Source organism: Takifugu flavidus, chromosome 20 (genome assembly GCF_003711565.1).
Source record: "Takifugu flavidus isolate HTHZ2018 chromosome 20, ASM371156v2, whole genome shotgun sequence".
NCBI lineage: Eukaryota > Metazoa > Chordata > Actinopteri > Tetraodontiformes > Tetraodontidae > Takifugu > Takifugu flavidus.
Genome location: NC_079539.1, coordinates 4,740,073 through 4,763,887, shown reverse-complemented (window position 1 = coordinate 4,763,887; position 23,815 = coordinate 4,740,073). Strand labels below are relative to the sequence as shown.

The following is a 23,815-nucleotide window of genomic DNA, read 5'->3' as shown; positions in this document are numbered from 1 at the left end:
GGCTTCAAGAATCATTTGAACTTTTAATTGCCATTATTTGAAATACTGTTCCATGAAATAAAAAAAAGATCCATACTGATATCCGCTTCCCTCTAAATCAGCTAGGGTTATTCCGTACACAACGCTTGTATAAAACTCTTCATAAATCACATGAAAAAAAAAACAAACAAAGATACCGAAGGATTAGAATTCAAAAGTCCAGATATACAGATCAGTGAAACAAAGTGGAAGACAGAGTTTTGGATTTTGGACCAAAACAGCACTAACAGTCTTGTGCTTCACATTTCAGAAGCATGTCAGCCCTTATTTCTTCAAGGAATATATGTGCTTTTTCACCAACTGATGATATGACTGTGCTTTTTCACCAACTGATGATACATCCGTGTAAAACGGACCGAGTCAGATCACAGTGTATACTTCAATTAGCACGATCAAGCCTTCAAATAATGCAAAAACAAGATTTTGCTCCTCAAACTGTCCATGAATGGAATCAGTACAGGTGATATTGCCACATTCTGCATAATACAAAGTGAGACAGGGTGTCAGCACGCTGAGATGAATAATTTAAACAAAATCACCACAATATCAGTAGATGATTTACAAAAAAAAAACCAAACAAAAAAAAAAAACAGAATGAATATTCAAGATCTTTAAATATGATCACATCTTAAAAGGAAACCGATGTAATGTGCCCTTTGGAGTGTTCAGTTCCGGAAGGAAGTTCACATGATTACAGCTCGTTTCCATCATTTTAGTAAAAATATATAACTCTTTGATTAAAGGTGGGGTCTTCAAATTTGTAGCTCAACTGATTTGGTTTCACTTAAGCAAAACATATTGAATTAGCCCGTCACTGCGCAAAACGGAACGCAAGTGACAGTCCGGACATATCTGAAGTGCCAGTTTTATTTAATATACTCTTTTAGTATAAATATTTCCACCACTGCTTAATATACATTACCTGGCACCTACAGGAAAATGAGAGGTAGAGCTACTTACAGGTGTCTATAGATCCAGCTAACAGAGAAAATGGTCAGTCAGTGGAGAAAATGCTTCAGATTTAGAGAGAAACAATCAGTAAAGCTTTTAACAGGGTACAATAACCTGTAATAAAAACAGAAAATGGGAAAAAGAAGAACAAAAATAGCAAAAATGGTGACTCAGCGATATGGATTGCTGCCATTTGCATTTTAACCATCAGACAGCCAATCATCATCAATAACAAATATGGCCATAAAATAGCATCATGGTGGTGTAAAGATGACCTTTCATATCACATTTGTTCACCAAATATTTAAAAAAAAAGGAGGTTCTGCATTTCCTTACGCCCACATTCTCACCTCCAGATGGAGGGTTTTGAGCTAAAGATCCTAATAATTATGAAATTAAAATTCCACAAATCATATCTTAAAAGTCCCCCCAAAGGAAAAGCTCAGAATTCAAGTTTATTGAAAATAGCATAGTAAAATCTACGATAGTTTCAATAACAAAATACTTTGATGAATTATTAACATTTAAATTTAAATGATATTGCCCACTTGCATAGAGATGACTTGATTAACCCGTCCTGCTCCGCGTGCATAGCTCAAACTCATTAGCAGTACTGCCCCACTTTTCAACATTAAGACAAATACCTCCAGCAACTGTGGTTTTAGCCCCCACAGGAGGGATAAAAAAAAAGAAGCTTTTAATTACAAAAGTGTGGCCGGTATCCTAACGACAGGTTTCCCAGGCGCTGTACATCTTTGGAAGATTCAATCACAGGTCTGTTTCAGACTCCTTCCGGAAGAAACCCGAGGTGAAACCTGTTAGTAAGACTGTTTGTCGCGGCTGAAAGGGGACAAAAGATCAGGAGGCGTTACTGCGAGTACGCGGAGAGCGAAGCGCATCGTACCAACGCTAGCGGGTACTCACTCACTCCGCTGAGGTGGAAGACCTGAAGTAGTATTCAGCACGGCGAATGGGCATTAAGGAAAGTCTGCGAGTCATCTCCTGGAGGGGGAGAAAGCAAAACAGTTAGGGACACGCTTCCCACCGGGGAAAAGAGGGAGCGCCGCCAAGCTGCCTGAGCTGCAGGATGCTGAACACGCGCTGAAAGAGCGTGCTGGGGTTAAAGCAGATGCGGGGAGGCGAGAAGCCTTCAGGAGGCAAATCAGAGCGGCCGTTGAGAGCGACGGCTTGTACTCACTATGCAAACATTTATCCCCCAACATGGGTTCCTGCTCCATCATATCCATAGAGATTTTTATAGTGGGGATATTTTCATGGTAGGGATAGTCGGACTGTGGGAGGACGGAAGGAGAACATTTACACGGGGTTTTCTGACATTTATCTAGCAAAAACAGTTCAAGATGACAGCGCACTCACAAAGTCAATCTCGCTGTCGATGCTTCCCTTCTTCTTCTGTTTCTTTTTCTTCTCATCCTCCTTCTTCTTCTTGTCCTTCTCAGGGATGACGTCGTCCAGGTAGCTGAGGTCATGTTGGGAGAACAAGTAGTCCATCGCCTTACGTACGGCAACCAACGCCAAAATCTGGAGAAAAGAAAGCGAAAAAAGGAAGGTTTCGGTTCAGCTTTCACACCCTGATGAGCCTCTCTACCAGTCTGTTTCACGGGGAGCGCTGGTTGCTCACCATAACGGGGAAGATGATGGCAGCCACTGTGGACTTGAGGATCCACAGGAGAGCCAAACACAGGCCCTGGATAAAGGTGAAGAGGTGGATACGTCTCTGGGGGACGTGCCGCAGGTAGATCAGGTCAGGCTGGTGTTTGGCTGGCATCAGGAGCAGCTTCAGACGGTCCATAAACTGAAAAAACACAAGGTGGGCAATTTTTTTAGCAATAAAAAGGAATCAAAAGTAACTCGGGATGATTAAGATATACAGAATTATTTAAAAATCGTGCAAAGCTGCGAGTCAATTCAAGGTCAAACTCACCTGAACTCCATTGAGTGAAGCCACACCCATGTAGAGGAACACGCCATAGAGGACAGGCATAGGAATGAACTGTGGGATGGCAGGTAACATAAGCGTCACACACCAGACTGGATTAACATGATTTTAGAGTAAATTCAATCCTAACTCAAGAAAATTCAAGTCGGTCCTTCTATCACGCTGCAGGTGATGACAATGTTTATTTTTAGTTCCATTACTTAGTTTATAAATAGCCCACAAGAGGCTTTCCCAGGAATGTTATTTTAGTCGCCAGTTGCTTGGCTGCCACAAGAGTGTCTTTAGGCCCCTGGTGAGTAAAAGGGATTTTAGAGTGATTTTACTGTGAGCTGGAGTGGAAGCCAAAACATATAAACTCACATTCTTTTTTTTTTTTTCTTTTTTTTTAAACAATCTTGATGCTATAGTTAAGAAGAAAAATCGAAAGTATAGAACTTTAAATGCATCAGAATATCAAGTGTTACGCAGTACTTAAAATGGCCACACGGGGGAGCCATAGCAACGCCAACGTTCTCACTGGAATTTTCTCCCGTTTTGGCAACTCGATGTGGGAATGGAAACATGAGAAGGCACTCAGCTGCAATTGGAGCAAGCCTGAGCAAGCCTGTTCTACATCCCATTACTTCAATTATTGAAGCTCCTAATCGGATAAACGCAAGATGTGAAATTATCTCAAATTTAAGGGGCGACAGGAGTTTGTCTTAAGGGCAGCAGACAGTAATCCTTACTTTCACGGAAGAATTAATAAGCTCGTGAAATACCTTTAAGATGGGGGCCATGAAGACAGAGAGTCCCGTCAGTATGAAAACAAAAATTCCAGTGACTCTTTGTTCCCTGGAAAAACAGGAATATATATGACATTAATCAATGCACCATTGAGTTATTTGAAGGATTTATTTAAACCAACTGGGGTCTAACACTCCATCAGCTGTGTCTTTATTAAATTGCAAATAGCAAAAACAGCAATCATATTTCCCCCAGTGAGGTCGGAAAACTCTGTTTACCTCACACCAAGGAATTTAGGCTGCTCTCCGGGTGCCGACGTCTGCGTCTCCATCTTCAGTGAGTCGATGTGGGCAATGGAGATGACAGTAGCAGCCACGTACCAGGGAAGGCCCATGAAAGAGCAGATAATCATGAGGATGGCCACCCAGAAAAGGTCCAAGTGATAGCCTGCCCCTTTCTGAGGAAGAGAAAAGGAAGGAAAAGTGAAGTTCTCACACTGAAGTAAAAGCTGCTTATAAATATGAGTGTGTGCCTTTTCATAATGGGTCATTTCTACAGTGTATGTACCTTGAGTTTGTGCTCCTTCCTGTTGACAATCACCGCAGTGATTTGCTGATCCATAAATATCAGAATGGTGACCAGGAGTGCAGGAAGTGCAGCAGCCAGGTAAACCCACCAGGGGTTCCCACCAAAAGGTGGGACGAACCAGCCCCTATGTGGACTTGTAGGCTAACAAAGAAATACAGAAATATATCAGAAAGAGTTAGTTTGGCCCCGTAACCTGAACAAATGGAGGGCAAAAAAGCAACTAATTTGGAACCTCCCAGGAAGTCTCAGCAGAGCCTGAACTGACTGGTGGATGGTTACCTGTCCTAATCCCTGATTTAAAACACAAGACATCTCTGTGTGTGGCCAAACAGAGTCAGCTCTATACGGTGAACTATGAGGGTCTCTGTTCTCAAATCACCTAAAATCAAGTTGTTATTTGATGCCTGCTACCTGCTCATCTACCCGGTCTTTACCCTTATGCTGTGCAACAGAGGAACCTGAAAACATCCTTGGGACTCTTTTTTTTTTTTTTTTTTAAGGTCATGCGAGTCATTTACTCAGCACAAAGATGGAATTATACTGGAATTGAAAGAGCTTTTGCACTCAGACAGAAACTCGTAGCCTTAATCGTGGGTTTCTGCACCTGCAGGCTTGCTGCTGCTCAGCTACTTTTTGTTAAAAGGTACCTTGAATTCACTTGGCACAATGAGCTTCGGAGTGTTCACACCGACCAAGGCATCCACGCCACAGAAGACCAAAATGGTCAAGATGATGGCAAAGTCGCTGATCAGCTTCCTCACCTGGAAAGGAGGACATTGTTTAGCCCATTTTCTTTCCATCCAAATTGATTTCTACCTGAGAATGTAGGTGTCCCAAGAGCAAAACTGCATGTAAACGCCACCCGACGCCACCAAGGGGGTCGCCACTCACCGTTGTGGGGAAGAATCGGCTCGTCTTGAACTGCTTCAGAGCCATGGAGCAGGCGTAAGTTCCAAAGAACAAAATGAAGGACATCAGGGTGATGTCAGGCACAAAACCACAGGCGTCTCCCACCAGAGCCCCCCCATACTTGAGACACTGATCCCTGGACAGAGTAGCCCAGGTGGCATTCTCCGACTGCAGAAACAATGACAATAAATGCCATTTAACACACTTTCTCACTCCAACTACAATAAATACATAATCGCCCAAAAAAAACAACAACAACAACAACGTACCACATCTGTGCTGTTTTCCCAGGGAGGGAGATCGGAGAGTAATGAGGAGTTGCCTATAACAGAAAAACAGTCGGTCACTAAAAAGGGAATTTGTTGCAGGTTCACGCTCACCACGTCGCATTTGCGTCAGCATCGTTTTGATCTGCAGCTCAGGTTGCTCGTTTGCAACGCAGAAGCCGACGGGACGGAGAAAGCAAACATCATTATCTACAGGCGACCACGCAGGGGATCATTTGTTATCCCACAGTAAACACAGCCAGAATAAGTTTAAAACTGTAGTGAACACCTGAATAAACGTAACCACAAAACGTAGTCTCTGCGGTACATAGAGCCTAGCTTCGTCCTTACGTACCAGGCATGCAGTGGCAGTCGTAGTGAGTGACGAGGTTGGGGTCGTACTGGGTGTTTATGGGATTCTTATGGCCCAGCTTTATCATCTTTTTGAAAGCGTCGTAGATGAAGATAAAGCTGATGAGAGCGGAGAAGCCCTCTTCTGTGAAGCGCGTGAAGTACTGCACCAGGAAGCTGGCGTCCGTGGCGACGAGCACCAGGCAGAACAAGCCCGACCACAGGCCGATCCACAGCCGGAACTCGAGGTAGTCGAACCCGTTGTCTCTGAGGAGAGGTGAGAGAGGTGCAGTGGAATTTCAGGCAATTGTGAGTGCTTCAAATACCTGCCGCTTTAGTTTGTAGGCTGTTGAAAGTCGCGATTTGACAGTTCTTTACAGTGGAAACTGAGCTGCTCGTCCCAAAGCGACGAACTTGAGACTTTGACATGATCAAGAACACCACAACCGTCTCCAACTCAGTGTAAAATTAAATGAGGGTGAATAATTAATGACGGAACACCATCAGCATAGCATTTGGTAATGCTAGAAGAGACTGAATGTATGTGTGTGTGTGTGTGTGTGTGTGTGTGTGTGAGCACAAGATCATAGAAAAAGTTGATCCAGTATTGGAAAATTAGAGATGCCACAAACCACCTGGCTTCATAAATAGCAGTAGTTACTCTAAAATGATGCCAATTTTGTGCTTTCTGGAAACTAAGCAAGAAATTTACAGTCATTAACCTCGAAGCAACCCTACAAACCGATTCTCCACGCGGATTTACCTACAATATGAGGACCATTAAACACACAAACACTTTAAACTTTAGACTTCTTGTTGCTAAAAACGCCTGTTGAACTTGGACCCAAAACTACTCACTTGCTAAAATTAAAGAGAAGCCTTTCGAAGACGAGAACCGGGCCCGTGCTGCTGAGAATGGTCAGCGGCTGCCCGGCGAGCAGGCAGAACACTGCCCCCGTCAGAGCCGTGCCCACGAAGCTTTCCAGCACTCCCTGCAACACAGAGATAAGGCGAACACGTCGTCAGTCAACTCAGGCCCGGCCCCTCGGGACAAGGAGTGCTCCAAAGTTGGGTCATTTTAAACAGAATTGGGCTCATTTTCTCACCCACACATGAGGGATGTTCTGTACATTTCATTCAACAGGTTTTCTTTGCAAATTACAAACAATGGAAGCCAAACAAGCCATTGAACAAAGTGAAAAGATGTATTTATAACAATGTGAGGGCAGAAGATTTAAAAATAGGCAGCTGTAGTCTATTTTGGACACGTGCTGAGAAAGGACAAATGAGGTCAGGGATTCCCTCTCCTGGAAAAGCGTTGAGGATTGAGGTGTCGGCTGGAGGGTTGGGGCAGCACGGCGAGGCCACAGTGGCTGAGTAATCTGGATCTGTGGTTATTTACAGCCCGGGCAAATCCACCAAGGCCGACTTACTCTGCAGGTTCGCATCTTCTTGCCAGAGGAAAGACCCCAGGAAAGGACTGTCGAGGGGGACGGCGGGGCGCTCGGCCATCCGTGGTGCAGACATAGATGTGTGTCAATGCAGCTCAATTATACAACTGATCCATGAGGAGCCTGTTCACAGCATGTGCGTCGCTAACAGGAGGATCAGGTATGAGCCTTTGAGCTTTAAATTAGCATGGCTTATCAGCTGAAGCGACAGCAATCTCGGCACTGGGGGGGCAGCTATCAGCAGCTTCGCAGCTTTTGCTGAGCTGCTTTCACACATTTGTGGAAGTTATGCATGGACGTGTGAAAAGGGGGTTAATACCTGCATGTTTTCCGTGGCGTCCCCGAGTAAGCCTCCAAAGGTGATGGCGTTGGTGACCGTGCCAAGGTAGATGAACAGGATGGTGGAGAGAGCTTGGATGTGGAGCGCGTCGTAGAAGTCGCTGGCAAAAAACGGCAGCTTCCGCTTGACGTCAAGGACGAGCCCGCCGCAGAACCTTCAAGGCCAAAACCATTAGAGTTAGAGGGCCAATATTCTGACCTAATATTAAATATTAGCGCCCCTTCAAATGAAATCCTACTTACTTCCCAGTGTGCTGAAGCTCCTCTCCAACCTGGTGCCCGCCGCCGCCCCCTCCCCCCGCTGCACCGTGTCCCGCGTCGTGTTGTGTGTCGCCATTCATCTGTGGCGCCTCCACTCCAGCGTACATGTTCTTCCTTTAAAATTTTTTTTTAAAAAAACCCAAGGAGACTTTAGTTCCGCACTCGCATTAGGACACAATAAAAGGTTTGGTTAATAGAGATCACGTGATTTGGAGAGCAAGCATGGTCCATGAAGCAGCCTCAGGAGCCGTTTGCCATTCAATTTAACCTCTTGATGGTGGCATTAACAGTCATTGCTGAGCAAATCACAAGGCCTTTAACTCTTAACTCTGTAGATTAAGTAGCTGAAGGGCAAATTTGTGTTTTCTGAAATTAGAGACGCTCTGGAAATGTTCTACAAATGTAGGAATGTGGTGGTAGAACAGAGACGGATGAATGAAGTGGATGTTCTGTTTCCGGTGACCCATTTCTGCTCTGGTTTCGTGTTACACACTCGATACATTCATTTGGAAAGGGTCGTGGATGCGAGCAGACCTCTTGTCTGAGGACGGCAGCGACTTGGGCGGCTCTATCCTGATGTCAGGGTCCCATTCTCCAGGGGGGAGGACGATGACCTCATCCAGGAACTCTTCAATGCCCGCCAGCAGGTCCTGTCTGTTCTTGGCTTTGTAGGCAATATCATGGAAGACCTACCGGGGAAAAACAAGCAATTATGTGAGTCTGCGAATCCACTTAGCGTGGATGGAGAACTGATGACATGGTGAGGCGACCTATTGGGAAAGAGGGTCAGGTCTGACATTGCATCATGGGGCCGATGACTCAAAAACACAAACACTGTGTGAACTCAAGAGACAGCTGTCACATGAAGGCCGAGGGGTTAAATTTTAACCCAAGGAAATCCTGGAAAAATGCTTCCTGTCCTGATGTGTTGACACACGTGACAGATCGCAAAGAGCTACTGCCTGTGGGAAACAGCACCCGGGAGTCGCGTTCCCCCCGGCACTGCGGAGATGTTAAATCAGAGGAAGCGGAGGGACGGAAAGGACTGGAGAGAGCATAACGGATACAACGGCAGGCGGCTGGGATAAAATGTTTGCCTTTTTGGATTTATTCTGCTAACCTCGGGGCGAATGGGCCTCCGAAAACATCAACATAGCTTAACGTGAATAAGACAGATGTTTGTCGCTGCCGACGGGCCTGTCCAAGCAAACCGCCGCGATGATTCACTCCAAAAATGAGAAGAGAGATTTAGCAGAAGCACGCGTGCTGGAGGAGGACTTTAAAAAATAAATGAGGAAACAGAAGACTATTATATGTATAGATAAGCCCCTGTGATAGTTGTTTCCATCCTAGTTAAATAAATATCAATATTGTGCACTCGAAGCCAAAGAGTTTTAAACGATCTCAGGATCCAGGTTGAGGTTAGTTTTTCAGTAGCTAGCCTCGTCCGGGGCACGACCAAGGCTGGGAGTCGAGCGTTCACTACACAACGGATTAAGAATATCCCGCCGTACCTCGTCTGACATCAGGGTGGCGATGGCTCTTCCGATTTCATGATAGGACTTAGCTTTCCCCTTCGGCCCCAGCAGGATAAAGAGGAATCTACAGAACAGCGACAAAGCCAGTTCACCACAAGGTTCACCTTGCTGATGCCACCGTTCTCGGATGGGTGACTCCGAATTGTCGCCCTTCTTACCTCGTTGGCACGGGAACCTCAGTCAGAGCCCCCAACATGACCGCCTGCTGCAGACGCACAAACGCCACAAAGGGGTTCTCCAGGAAGTCGACCTCGCCGACCAGGACGTTTGAGGCCTCTGCATCTCGTGGCAGCTTTTTCATGAATTTATTCTTCAGCTGCCAGGACAGAGAAAACACAGTCAAAGCATCTACATCAAACCCAACTAGTGCATGAATTTATTAGCCTTGCGCCACTTGCGCCATTGCATAACCATCAATCTCAGAAATTGCATCAGATTGTCCAGATGCCATAAATGCACCACGCAGAAAAATGATTAGCCAACATCCGTTTTCATGTGAAAAGGCCCGAACATTCTGTCTGGTGGAGCAATTCCAGCTTTCACAGTTGAACTGCTCCAGCGAGCTTCTCTCCATGACCAGATTACTGACGCTTCCTCAATGGTGAGGCGCGGGAGCGAGAGAAACGTCGCGTGTGGACGACAGAAGCGCGGCAACTAAACATGGGCTCTTTTTTGTAGCGCCCGATGCGAATGGAAAACGCTTCGAACGCATTACCTGATCTTTCTCTGGTTTGTCAGAAAAGTCACCCAGGCTGTTGGAGGTGAGGTTCCGGTGGGCGGTGGTTGGGCTACCTGCAGAAAAGTTGGGATAGCGTGAGAACTTAAAAGAAAAAAAACACAGCAGAGGTCAGTGTGAAAAGAGGCGGGGTGAAAAATAAAGGAGGCGTACAGAGCACGTAAACAGAAAACAGGATATCGCTACAAGGTTTATGCACTGAGGCCAGATGGTTCCTCATTCAGAACTGCCAGATACTTTGCATATTTCTGTCTTTACGTTCTGCGAGCTTGCGCCAACCTCCACGCGTTTGTGTGAGCCGCTGACTCCAGCTGCTTTTCATATTGCAGAATTTCCATGCCGCTAAATTTACACGCGGGTTGCGACAAAGCGGCTTTCAGTAGCCGCGACCTCACTCACAGAGGTGTCCCGTGCTGGAGCTTCTCGTGACCTCACATGGTTCCTCTGAGTCTTGAGGGGTTAAAAAAGGCACGGGCTGCTCTAGGGGGCTACGCGCTTTAAAGGTCCCAGATGGAGGACGTCAGAGGCCCAAAGAGAAGGAAAAGTAAAGAAACAGGGAGGAAAAAGAGGGGGGGAAGTGAGGAACAGTTTTTTTTCCCAGTGAAAGAATTTACAGCAGATGTTAGTGGAAGAAATTCATGACAGAAATAGTCAGAATGAAGGTGAACTGGTTGAACCGAGGAGTGCGTATAGTGTGACACGTTACCATTCTCTTGGTTGGAGAACAGTCGACTCGCGCTGGACACGCTCTTGCCGATGTCGGCGAGGGAGCGCAGGTTGGACTTCTTGGTTTGGTGGCGATGCTTCCGCAACAGCGTGTACATGACCTTCTCCTTCAGGTCGGCTTTCAACTGCCCGCTCTCGACGTGGCTGTCGATGATGGTCTCTGTGGGAGGGAAGGAGGGAGGGAGTCGCTCAGGAGAGTCGCCTGGCGTTAAGGGAAAAATGTTCTGGAGTTCTGACCCACTCACCAACGACCTGCGGTAGCGTGGTGGCCTCCAGGTCCAGCATGATGGTACCCTTCTCGATGCACATTTTAAGCTCCATCAAGCTGTGCAACGACAGCGTGGCCACGTGAGGCTTGCTCCAGCGCTCGCCACCCTTCTCCACCTTCTCCTCGAACTTGATCCATCTGGAAATTATCGAATCATTTGATCTGCTGCGCTTTCATTCGTTTTAAAAAAGCAGGTTACCGCCTGAGTGGTCTGACAGTACATTTAGGAACTAATATGGGCTGCAAACAGAGAGACAACATAAGTCTTCCGTTCTTTACAGATCAGGCCTCGCTATTTTGAATAAGTCACAGTCCACAGGGTGTGAAAAAAGGGATGCAGGACAGCGTTGCAATGAAAATAAGGGATTCTTCAGGTGCTTGGAAAAGAGACATTCTCTTGTTTGCAGGACACACACATGAAGGAACTGCTTCACCCAGGAGAAGGTTTCCTTTTAACAATAATGGCTCACATGTTAGCATTACAAAGAGCCTTTCTCCCGAGGCCTCCGGATGGGGTTTCCTCTGGAGATAGAGTATCCCTGCGGCTCTGGCCCTCTCTCCTGTGACCAGAGAGGGGCTGCTAATCCTTCAACCAGTTGCCAGTTTAAAAAGGACTATTTTCCTTGAAACAAAGGAAAGGGATGACAAGAAATGCTGCGTGGAAAAGTGTCTGTGTGAACCCTGTTTTTAAAATATTTAATTGGGTCACCCTTGCTGCACTCTCGCCGTTAGACTGGTTTTGCAAAGAATAAACGGTCTGGAGCAATTACACGATCAACTATACTGGGAACACTTGCTTTTTTTAATGCTCTTTTGCATTTACTAACAAAAATGACAAAAAGTTTACAGGAGGATCGGCTTCTGTTTATCATGCTGAAGTATGCAAAGTGATCATTTATAAGCTAAAATGTCAATATCAGAGTTGGGCTCTTATCTTCAGGTGCATGTTGGGATTCTAAGCAATCATTCCAATTTTTTTTTTGCACCAACAGCCTTCTTGTGGACCAACTTGAACCTGTTCTGAGGTGAACGCAGCAACTCTCCACCCTGTAACCATTATTTCAAATACACACCGGAAACCTTGTTCTGAACATTTTAGGAGTCTCTCCCATTTCCTGCTCCCACAAAGCAGGTACTCCAGATCAGGATCTGATAAGAGCAGACCGGGAGTTCCCTGGAGTACAGCCTATTTCCCAACACACACAGAAAACACCTATTCATAAGGGATTAGGTCCCGGTGACTGCACCATGACTGTGAGCAGGAAGTGCCTGAATATGCTGCCCCTTAGCCTTAGTGTAAAGTTAACTTCATCTTCATCATGTGACACTGCCTCACCTGGCTGTTTCCTTCCACTCCATCTCCTGCCCGTCCACAGCCAGCAGTTCGTCCAGCTCGGTGAAGAGCTGAGGCGGCGGGGGGCCATCGTCCTCCTCTCCTAGGATGAATCTTATCCTCTCAGCAGGAGAAACTGCAGCAAAAAGGAGCAAATGGGAGGTCAATATCTATAAGGCACCATTGTAACTTTTTAAATTAAATTGTTTCCGGAAACTTGTACACTCCCTGCAAAACTTGTTTCTCCGGAAGAAGCCAAAGGGAATCCCACAAACTTGCCATTTTATAATTGTTTTATGATGAGGTGTAAGATGTAGTTAGACCTGCTAATACCTCTGAGAAAGCAGTGAAAGAGTGCTACGTCACAGGAGGCTATTTGTGCAGCTTTCTGCATCCAAACAGCATTAGTCAGGGTTGCAGAGACCTCGAGGACGTAACTGCGCAGAATAACCTTCTAATCCCGACACAACACAGCTAAGCTTGATTTAGGAGGGAGATTTTTAAAATAGCATGTTGCTACTGTGTCCAGAGTAATTACATTTTCTGTGTGAAGCTGCAGGGTACACATGGAAATGAAATAAAATGGCAACCTCAACCAACCGTCTGCGAGAGAAACCTGAGACCTTCGAGACCTCAGGGCCTTTTCATGTTGTCTTTTGGCTGACTTCAGGAATCTTGACTTTTAACCCAACGACTGCTGACGCCGCGCGCCGTAGCTGGATGTTCGCGGTGTTATCAATGAAAACCCCGGCTTTGTTGTGGTTGCACACATCTTTTAAGTGGATGGCTCCGCAGAATCAACAGGATTATGGGGATTAGGACAAAGGGCAAAACAGCAGAAAATTCAGCAAGTGGGTGGCTTTGTGTGGACTGTAAAACCACATGTGTGCGTGTGTTGCGAGTTGAGTCAATGATGCCGTCTGGAGTCCCAGCCTGAACCCGAGGCGCACCAAGAACACACACTTCCATCCCACCTTGACCTCCTAGTTTGAGGGAATGTTGTGTTGGAGGACTGCTGTTGCCTTAATGTACAACTAATTCTCTTGACCTCTTGTTCAACCACGCAACACTGTTTAGATTTCAGATTTTCCACGGAGATAAAGAAAGATGACATAGATGCTGCCACGTTTGATTTGAGCGCCACTGAAATGTTACAAAAGCAGATGACTGAAGGGCCCCCAGTAATTTAGCGTGTAGAAACGCACTCTAATCTGGATGCCTAATTTCCTTAGGTTTATACCAACAACAACAGAAGCTTAAAGTAGTCTAAAGCTGTAAAGCTGCCATCAAATCAATGCATTTATGGCACTTTATAGATCTAATAGACCAGCTCCCTCAGATTTGTAAACCAGGAAAGATGCTACCATTCTAAAACCAAATGTGTGCAAATAAAAGCATCAAGTGGAGAGAAAAACTCTTGTTGAGGTTGTTGAGTTTTGTAAACACTGCTAATAAGATCAGAAAAATACATCAGTCCTCAGATGTCCGTGGGCCTTATTCCCTCTCCATTTATCTAAAGATAGATTTAAAAGTAATTTCTCAAACCCCTTCTTTTAAATCCTGTATGACAAGTTAAGCCTTTGTTTATGTGGGTGTCCCCTATAATAATATTATTGTGCTTATTTGTTCAATTTTTAATTGCCATTATACTGTTCTCCCTTTGTTATCTTAGTGTGCAAATTATTATTTTTAGTGCTAAAGGTCAACTTTTCTGTTTATATGGGCTCTATATATACATTTTGACTTTGTCCCACTCTTTACTGTAATAATTGGATTAATTATTTATTGATACAATAGGGCCACTAAATTTATACACTCTACTGATACTGAAAGGGCATTAGTATGGCTTTAGCCTTGTCTATGTCTTCTTGCCTGTTCCAGGCTTTAACTGCTTGTAAACATGACTTTATATCGCTGTAATTACCAGTTCAGCCATGTCATAATTCTTGGTTTGCGTTACTTTTGCCGTCACCCTGCTGAGAGTCAAACCCCTGCCCTCTCCCATCTCCAACCCAGGCGGACACCATAATGCTCACCTCCGCCAGCAGCCTGGGATGAGTAAACGCTCCCATTGTGCCCTTTTTCAGAACTGTGCCATTTTAAATTGAATTCCTGCCCTGTGATAATTGTAGATCTTGGTGACTGTTTTTTTATTGCAACAACTGGAGGTTAAAGAACAGACTGAGATAAAACATTTACTTTCACTGGCACGACACTCAGGTTAAACCTGATTTACATGCCAAGACTGAGATTACTCCTCCTCTTGTGCAAAATGATCTTGGGATTAATGGATTTCTAAACGTCACCTCCCTCAGCTGCACAACATCTGGTGCTCTCTCACAGCAGGAAGAGGGCTCGAAGATTGTGACCATAATCCCTTGTGAAATGTCTTTATTTTGCCTGTTTCTCTTCTTTCCAGATTGTGATTCAATCCTCCCCATCCCATGATTCAGTTAAGGGATATTTTACTTTTTTTTTTAGCCGCTCCACCCAACTCTCACAGCTCCTTTTGCCTCCTCAACAAAAGAAACACTGATATCCTGTAAGCTGTGATTTACGGGCTGTCTGGAAGACACCCACCCACAGAGCACCACAACCATTGCTACACACACATACACACACGTACACACACCAGGCGCTGGTTTAAATTAACTCACTCAGAGGTTTGAGGATATTTGCGTTGGATTCATCTACGTCGGACTTGTATCCCTCCGTGCTGTGCTCGGCCCGTTCCCGCTTCTCCTTGTGGCTGGACTTGCGTCTGTGGCGCCTCCTCCGGTGGAAGCTCTTGGGAACGTGCACGCCAATGTACACAGTGTGGTGACCTGCCATGGCACAGCATAACAGAGGGATCACACGTCGTATTACAGTCACAAAATTCCTGAATAATGTCAATCTGCGTCAGTCTCAAACACATAACAGCTTCTTGTTCTCTCGCCACAGGCTAACTTTAGCTTCAGTTTCAGGACTAGACATATAAATGATTTTAATACATTAGAGGGCTATTGTTACTGTCTCCACTTATCAACCTTACAAGGTCCTGGGCTGCATGTTTATATCATGGTGATGTGTTTGATGTGGCGAGGAAATGCTACAAGAGCTGATTAAGACTTTCGTAGATACAGTCCGTCTGAAAAAACCTAAGAAATCTGCTTTTCACCCCCTTTGAACACCGAGTTTAACTTAAAAATTTTGGTTAGAATCCCTGAATTTTGATTTCCGATCAAATGGAATCAAGAGAAGCAGCATCTCTGGAGTACTTTAGAGCTTCTATAGGGAGTCAGACTCAAGGACAAACTGATATAAATACAAAAAGGCCAGATGTTGTGACCTCGAATGGATCGCGTGATTGTGACTGAGGATTTACAGAGATTTTGATGGTGATAAAGGACGAGGATCACGTCTCAAGGATGGCTTTGGTAAGTCTCAATAGAACAAAAAGAAGATGTGATTTTCCTCCATTTGCCACCCCAATACTACTAAGCTTCCATTATTTGTGTTCTGCAAACGTCACGGAAATGCATAATCCCCAGCCAGTAATTCTAGTTTCACTTGTTCTTAAAGATCCAACATTTACGTCATTGGTGGAATCTGGTGGTTTTTTGTCGCCTGTGTCCCAATCGGGAAGAGATACAATCAGACAGTCTGTCAACAAGTAATTGCCAACTACTTCCTACACAGCGGCTCGTACAGGAAATGATGACTTAGTGTCTCCAGGAAGTAATTAGAGAGACAGAGATGGACAGAAGACGAGGCTAAACTTTCCATTTAACCATGTTTTTCTTTTTAAACTGTGTTTTTTAAATTATATCGTTGACACCCTGGTGGTCAGTCAGACTTCCTTTAAGTAACCAAAGAGGCAATTTTGTTTCCATGCGTGGGAATCTGACGCACCTTCTGCTGCGTACACACCCATGCAGACGCACAAAGCACCTGATTAACGTGCTTTAGTTTTTGGGAATCCTCACAGTATTGCAGAACGTCTTCCCAGATGTAGAGGAAGGTTGGAATTTACGCAGTGGGTTAAGGAAGCTACTTTGGTGCCCAGGGCACTTGGAAAGTTCAGCCGAGTATTTATCGCCAAGCTCACCTTCCACTTCCTCCTCATCGCAGATGTGCTTGACAAAGGCCGCTCCTCTGTCCAGGACAGCCTCGTCCTCCACCCTACAGGACAAATAAAAACCTCACAATAATGTTTTTGCTTTACTGTCCAAAATATGCATGCTCGAACAAAGGCAAAGGAAAAGTTTCAATAGTTTATTTTGCCTCAAAGGCAGCTAAAAGGAGACAATTAAGGATTAGGGCCACAGTTGAGGTGTTTTTTTCGTCCCAGCCCATTTATGCCTCTAGAGATTCAAAAAGTGGTGCCCTATTTGGCCAAAATAAAGAAAATTTTTAATATAAATGCATTTCATTTACCATATAGTTTAACACCAGTTAAATATTTCTATAGCAACCAGCACCGATTGCCTACTGGTTGATGATTTAAGTACTTTTTGTTTTTGCCTTGTGCATTTTAAAATGATAGCTTTAAGATTTCCTTATTATTTTCTTCAGTGAGAGGATGTATGCACTTAGATCCCTTTATCCCTATGAGGAATGTGCATCACATGAGAGCTACACAAAAGACGGTCTTATCTGGTCCCACTGATGACAAGAACATCTACACGCGCTGCATGACTGTACGTTCCCTGGACTGACCTCCACTTTCCTGGAAAACCTGAAAGGAATGCCGAGCGCAGGGGAGTGCGAACCGATGCTGAGCCGTAACACGGGTCGAAACAATCTATCCTGATATTTGTGACAACGGGATTCATCGGTGCCTTTAAGGTTAATCAAGCTGTCCAGGGACGAGACGTGGGCCTGTTGAATTAAATATCAGATAAAAGTTCTGTGGAACTACTGCAAATAAATATTTGCTTTCAGATACATGAAGGTCATAGCTTTTATCTCCAAATGGCCAATCTACTCGCAATTTTGCAAAGAAGGAGGCAGAGCAGTGTATACAAAGCCCTGCATAAACATCGTCCTCAGCACAGATACAACATGTCCTTCCCCCCCCGCCATAATTTCTCTGGTGGATACCATATCTAGCATCGAGAATGATAGAGGAACGACACTGATAAGTACAAGTAATGTGCCAAGATCAAACATGAGCTGAAGGAGTGGCCAGACTGGGAACCAAGTTCATTGTTGCCAATTGTCACAAAACTAAGAGGGGTCAGGTTCCTACAGGGGCACCGTAGAGAAGGTCCAGCTATCACTTGGCTCCAGATTGCTTTGTGCGCTACGTTGTGCTTGAACTCCTCTAGGACAGGGTGTGCGGGAAAATAAGCACCGGCATCAGGAAGTGACAGAGAACTTGGACTTTGATACGGCCTGAAACGTCCTTGAGAACTCCACATACGCACATTAGGCGAAAGAAAAGGGGAGTGATGGTTGTGATTTAGATTCTGCGGTTCAGAGTCTTAAAAAAACCCAAAACAAAACAATCAGCTGTCCTGCAGGGCACACCGACGCACTGGTGAATGTTTACAGTATGTCTGCATGGAAACGTCACACAGGAGAACAAAAGGGGCTCGTGTTGCAGGATTACTGCCGCCTATGGTCAGCGAGGGGAGCCGTGATCAGCCCGCACCAAGGCCTCAGACAGGGAGGCCCTTGTGACTGTGTAGCAGAGGCCAAGCGCTAAAGCCCATCTTCTCAACTGTGTCATCAGAAATGCAGAGAATCTTCTTGATCTTTCTGGTTTCGTCGAACTCGTGAGGCTGGATAAACCCGCCGGTGCGTGAGGAGCCAGGATCAGCTGCTCGAGGTCAGGGATCATCCCGATCTCTTCAGAGTGACGCAGCCAATCCTTTGGGCCACGTTCACAGCGAGTTCATCAATGCAGGACAGCATGATAAGGAATGTTAGACAGTGATAGCACCCTTAAAACTGACCTTTAGGATGTCAAATAGCCTGGGATCTGCTACTGAATTATAAAAAGAAACTACAAAAATACAGGCCAGCTGGTGCTTGTATCTGTGATTCCCACACATTTAAAAGAGGAAATGGACGGGTTTTGCTGAACTGTCACCCACTGGTGCACAAAAGAGGGCGCATTATCTATGCATGGGCCACAAGGAAGAGTCAAACAAGAAAATGGCAGTGAAGGTTGTCACAACAGGAATGAGGAATCAATCAATGATGTTTTTTTAAGTTTCTGTTGCAGGGGGGGGGGGGGGGGGGGGGGGGGGTCGAGAAATACAGCAGGTGATGTTTGAAACAGCTGGTGATGTCAGAAAAGTGCGCGCAGGCTGGCCCGTTTTCCGCGTTTCCGAGAAAATCCTCAGCTTGGCTCCGGAGCTCCGCGTTATTGCGCAATATTGACGCGCACACTGGCCCCAAACTTTTAGGGGGGGGGCTGAAACAGCACATGGTATTTGAGGCTCACACACATACGCACACGCACAGCTTTATTGACAAAGTTACGCGGGACAGGACTAAGCCCGGGTTGTTACCTCTCCTAATTGATTGTGACGTGTTCTTGGAAGCCAGATTACCTGCCGCACATAGCCGCGGCTTCAAGCCGTCAATGATTTGACGCACAAACCATGTGGGCATGAGAAACGTGGCACATTCCATCCAAAAAACACAAACAAAAACACCCCCAAAAGGCACCGGATGACAGTCGTCTGACTGAAATTCACCTGATGGTACACAGGAAATGAGTTTATGTACGGCAAGCCGCAAGGTAAGTTTTCAAGATGATCGGACAAGAGACTTCAAGAAGCAGCTAAGAGACACCAAACTCACTTCTTTTCGTTGCTCATGACGACAAACTTGGCTTTTCAGAGCGTCTTCACAGATGATCAACAGTCCTGTTCACCAAAAAGTTGCTCTTTAACTCGTCTTTGTGCTCTTCGCCTCCTCGTCAGTCGCGCTTTTCTCCCCCTCCTCAAAGTAGATCAAGCAACGTCAGAGCCGCGGTTATCTCTCTGGAAGGACTTCTTCGACTCTACTCTTCAAGTATTGTGCGTGAGCAGCGATCCTCATATCGTGGTGGAGCTGCTCGGATGGGGGACCATGGTAAAAGGCTGCAGACGTCTCTCCGTGCGTGGGGAGACTACGAGCGCAGCGTGTCTTTTTTCCATATTTAAAGTGCCATCCCTCCTCCTGCGTGACGACACCCTGGGGGAGGTCAGAAAGAACCCGGGTGTCGCAATAAATCCTGTATATCTGCATGTGAGAAATCCCCATCACACACGGCGTCAATCAAACTTTTATTTCATTCTAGAGGCTGTTGTTCTATTTACAAAGATTGTGGCCTTTCTTTAAAAAAAAAAAAAACAACAACACGCCATGAGGAAGAAATATTTTGGTTAGTGTTGGACCCGTTTCCTTTAATAACAATTTTAATTGCCATGGACAGCCCATCCAATCACCCCCATAATTGTTGGTAAAGTTTTAGCGTCTTAAAGGACAGGTTATCATTTGATACCCTTTGCTAATGTAAAACAATTCATCCTGCATTAAACAGGACACATTACACACATTTTTATAAATACATACAAGATTGAGATAAAACATCTTAAGAGTTATTCATGTTTAAAAAGGACCGGCGGTGTAGGTCCCCAGCCCCTCCTTCCGTGCGGTCCTCAGGGGAGCTTCACAGCGTGCTCAGGAACTCTTTCACCTGAAACAGAGGCAGAACGGTCAGAGATCTGAAGAAAGCAGCTGTATTTACCGTCAATATGAAACTGCTACATAAGCAGCCCGTCAGGCCTCATTTCCATTGTGACCCGTCTCGGTGACAGATCACACTCCAAAACCCCCCCAACCTGTTTTGATGCCTTTATTTTGGTGAACCTCAGTTCAGATCTTTTTGATTAATTCTGTGGTGTCTCTTGTACATTAAGCTTCCTTTTATTTGTCCCTTTAAGAACCTGCTTTATTTACTGTTTATAAGGCCTCTATAAAATGTCAGTGTCCCTTTCAACTCTTTTTATATTTGAGTGTCTTTAAAACAGTTTGAACTTAAAATCCCACCATTAGGGATTAAAGGGGAGCGAATGAGTATGTCGACAGTGATAAAGACGGGGGGGGGGAGGTCACAATTTAAGTTCTAATCTCAGATCCTGACCTTTTCAACCATGCCGGCACTCTTGAGTTTATTCTCTTGAAAGTCTTCGTTCACGTCGATGGTCAGGATCGGCACCTGGTTGAGGTAGTCAAACTCTGTCCTGTGAGTCAGAAGGGAGAGTCAGTGATGCAACAACAGGACAGTTTCCTTTTTGAAGTCATCATTACAGACAACGAAGCTTTGTTTTAGAAGGAAATGTTCCTTTGGGTGGACCGGGCGGCAGTTACACTGGATCAAACTTTATTCTTGTGAGATCTGTAAGTATCTTTTCAGGCTCACGTCATTGTCTTGTTCTGCAACCAGCTCTCATGTTTAAAATGGAGTTTCTCCAGATACTCCAGAGGGATGTCCTGCTCCTCTTCTCTGCCTCTCAGGCGCAAGCGCTTCAGGCAATTCTGTAAACAGGCGTGAAAAGTATCTCACTTGATAAAACATCACCAAAAGAAAAATCCCACTTTGGTGAACAGAGCTGGAGGGTACCTCAGGTGAAGCTCTGAGATAGACGATACCATCCAGCTCAATGTGCTTGCCAAACTGGCTGTGCAGCCAGCTGTGCCAGTCCTGGTACATGGCCCATTCTGTCTCATTCATACACTCGTTCTCATAGAGATTAGCTGCAAAGATGTACCTGAAAAACAAGTGGACGCCAACAACAAAGAGGAAAGGATCAGCATTCTCTTTACAAGCTGCCTGTCCACATTACTGCCAACACAGCAGAGATGGACTCGCGAAGGATGAAACAGCCGACTTGAATTTATTAGCAGCATCACGACAGTATTTATTTAAAAAAATTCATCGCTTATTTAGTTCTGTGATCGGTGATACCTGTCACTGTAGATGGAGCGCTCATAGAACTGCACGGGATTCTCAGCCTCTTGCAGCTTCCCGTTGGCTAGGTGGATCTGAGCGCGCACGCGGCTGACGCAGGCGTACGTCTGAAACGTGTAGGCCCACCTCTCCGGTTTCTCATACATCATCTTCAACACGTTTCCCCCACTCTTCTGAGATGTGGTCAGCTCCTGGACCGGGGGGCAGATAAACTGAAATTAGAACTAGGGTGACACTGAACACCTCCCCTGTGGAATCAATAAATGTGTTGCCCCTCCAGCTCCATGTGCAGCCCAAATTATTAATATCATCATCATTATTGATCCCTTCCTGACTCACATAAAGCCATGATCGTTCAGGATGCAGTTCTTTGCGTGTTTTGCCCCAGTTTCAAGTGAACGGGTTTAAAATGTTGGGCATTCCATGAATTATGATCTAATTGGGAGTTGTACGCAACAGTTGTTGCAGCAGTTCTGCTTGGACTCCGCAGTTGTGCATACAGTCAATAGTAGCTACTATCATTTTACACTACTAAGCAATGTGCAGTAGAGTGTATATCCTAGGCACTTTCTATAAATGTACTGATTCACTGAGCACTCCAGCCTCTATATGTTAATTACAGGGTTACACAAAAACGACACTGTTGGAAGAACAAGATCGGGTTTTCTTTATCTTATGGAGGAGCCTGAAGAAAATGAACATAAGGGTGGGGTTACAGCTGTAGTTGCTACAGACTCAGTAATGTGTCCATGACCATCTGTTGCTTTGTGTCTGTGTATGCTGGTCACCGGTGACTAAATGCAGATACATAGACAGATGGCAGCTGCACTCTAAATAAAAGTGGAACTCTCAATTTATCATGTGCCGAGCATGTTCCTCTACCCGAGGAGTGGGAAGGGCTTTTTCCACAGTGCAGTGTTAGAGATAAAAACATGCAGATGTAAAGTAATTTACGTCAATCAGTAATAGTTTCTACAGTGTATTGGATCATTATTCTTTCATACGTACCTCAAAGTCATCGCTTTGTGTTTGGACATTGCACCACCTGGCGATGGGTTCTGGTACTACCTCCCAGTCCGCGCTTTCTTGCTCCAAAAGGCGCACAAATGTCGATTTACCTGCCGCTAAACAAAGAACGCGCAAAATAAATCATGCATGAGTAGAATATACAGCCAAGAAAGAAAAGCGAGGCAGCTTGCTTATTATTTATTAGAGAAATCAAGAAATTATTTTACTATGACTTATTTTTTAGCCATGTTTATTTAGCGAGTGATCGCAAGGTGAATTCCACAATTCACTTCATCACAGTTCATCGCTTGCCGCCAATGTTAGCATTGGGTTAAGGCTGTTTACACTTTTTTTTATATTTTTAAATTTACGAAACATATCCATACCAATATTTCCCTCGATGGAAATCCGCTTGATCCTTTTCTCCATCGAGTCATTCATGGAGTCCTCCAGCGAGTCGAGACAACGTCTCTTCGGTATGATGGACATATTTTCACAAGATAAAAGTCCTTAAAACGCAGCGGCTGCAGCTGGTCCACTGTCAAGTTCGGCGGGAATTGAAATCGGAAAGTGAAACGCACTTCCGGTGCAGCATCCACGCGCTGGATTGGTCCGGGATCCTGCGTTCACCGGTGACGTCACGTATGCTGATTGGCTGTGAAGAAGCGAACGAAAGTTTGAGCTCAATATGAAAGCTCAAAAACAAGTATATTTACAGCTATTAGTTACATTTGTGGGCCTAATACGCGCGGAATCACGAAACCTCGCCTTTGATCCCCTTGATAAAAGGATACATGTGTGATTGAGTGCTTTAATGACAAAAGTTTGAATTTCCGATATAACTTTTTTGTGTTTTACCCTCTCATCACCATCCTCTGAACTCTACTTTGGTTAATCTGCTTTGGTTATAGAATAATATATGTAATTTTATATATCAAACAATTTATCTTGATTGTTGAGATCGAGTAACGATGCATTACTTCACTAGAATAGTGTATGCTGGTTGTACAATGTTGATTGCAGAATGTGTATTGCTGCGTGAAGAGAAAACATCAAATTTCTCACCTTGTGGGACAATAAAGTTATCTTAGCCTTGACTTTGTTGCTATAATATACTATAAAGCATTTATTAATAGCTGTTACTGGATACACTTTGTCTTATCGAGAGTGGATGTAAATAAAGCTCTATGAATCTGATGCCGTTATAATATATTATTATGTACTAAAACGTGGGATTATATAAATATATAACACGCACACAACCAATGAATATTTACAAGAAAAATAAATTACAAATATAGCCTTGAAAGTGCACATCTACCTGGTACTATTCGTGTAATTAAATTAAAATAAAAATTAAGAAAATTATCCAAACTTTAAATTTGTAAACGCTCTCCGATAATAGTATCCAT

At 44.7% G+C, this 23,815-nt stretch overlaps 2 protein-coding genes across 4 annotated transcripts; both read right to left on the bottom strand.

Moving 5' to 3' along the window:
• Nucleotides 1–3: 3 nt before the first annotated feature.
• Nucleotides 4–19,549, bottom strand: slc4a4b (solute carrier family 4 member 4b). 3 transcript variants are annotated; one of them, XM_057018786.1, is made up of 27 exons: nt 19,241–19,549; nt 16,533–16,606; nt 15,100–15,267; nt 12,446–12,578; nt 11,087–11,247; nt 10,822–11,001; nt 10,515–10,610; nt 10,095–10,171; nt 9,538–9,695; nt 9,356–9,443; nt 8,376–8,530; nt 7,824–7,955; nt 7,561–7,735; nt 6,649–6,782; nt 5,795–6,057; nt 5,443–5,495; nt 5,156–5,341; nt 4,912–5,025; nt 4,244–4,405; nt 3,955–4,133; nt 3,712–3,784; nt 2,936–3,004; nt 2,633–2,806; nt 2,368–2,532; nt 2,189–2,282; nt 1,915–1,992; nt 4–1,830 (listed from the first exon to the last, which is right to left on the bottom strand). In XM_057018786.1, the coding sequence occupies exons 1-26, from the start codon at nt 19,255–19,257 to the stop codon at nt 1,949–1,951; spliced, it is 3,324 nt and encodes a 1,107-aa protein (XP_056874766.1). In that variant the 5' UTR covers nt 19,258–19,549; the 3' UTR covers nt 4–1,830; nt 1,915–1,948. The 3 variants fall into 3 exon arrangements, with proteins under 3 accessions (XP_056874766.1, XP_056874767.1, XP_056874768.1); XM_057018787.1 differs by having other exon boundaries at nt 1,919–1,992; XM_057018788.1 differs by lacking the exon at nt 10,515–10,610.
• Nucleotides 19,550–19,694: 145 nt separating this feature from the next.
• Nucleotides 19,695–22,976, bottom strand: dck (deoxycytidine kinase). The gene is made up of 7 exons (XM_057018790.1): nt 22,790–22,976; nt 22,404–22,519; nt 21,393–21,586; nt 21,048–21,195; nt 20,847–20,962; nt 20,568–20,667; nt 19,695–20,120 (listed from the first exon to the last, which is right to left on the bottom strand). Exons 1-7 carry the CDS (start codon nt 22,890–22,892, stop codon nt 20,094–20,096), a joined length of 804 nt encoding a protein of 267 aa, XP_056874770.1. The 5' UTR covers nt 22,893–22,976; the 3' UTR covers nt 19,695–20,093.
• Between the last annotated feature and the right edge of the window lie 839 nt (nt 22,977–23,815).

What these genes read in the sequence shown, in the direction of transcription:
- slc4a4b (XM_057018786.1), bottom strand. An exon ending in CGATGAGGAGGAAGTGGAAG is followed by an intron (nt 15,268 to 16,532) that starts GTGAGCTTGGCG and finishes GTGCCATGGCAG; the next exon opens with GTCACCACACTGTGTACATT. An exon ending in CTCCAGCACGGGACACCTCT is followed by an intron (nt 10,172 to 10,514) that starts GTGAGTGAGGTC and finishes ACTTTTCTGCAG; the next exon opens with GTAGCCCAACCACCGCCCAC.
- dck (XM_057018790.1), bottom strand. Translation starts at nt 22,892, where the DNA reads ATGTCCATCATACCGAAGAGACGTTGTCTCGACTCGCTGGAGGACTCC. An exon ending in CACAAAGCGATGACTTTGAG is followed by an intron (nt 21,587 to 22,403) that starts GTACGTATGAAA and finishes CCCCCGGTCCAG; the next exon opens with GAGCTGACCACATCTCAGAA. An exon ending in GTGCCGGCATGGTTGAAAAG is followed by an intron (nt 20,121 to 20,567) that starts GTCAGGATCTGA and finishes CCTCTGTTTCAG; the next exon opens with GTGAAAGAGTTCCTGAGCAC.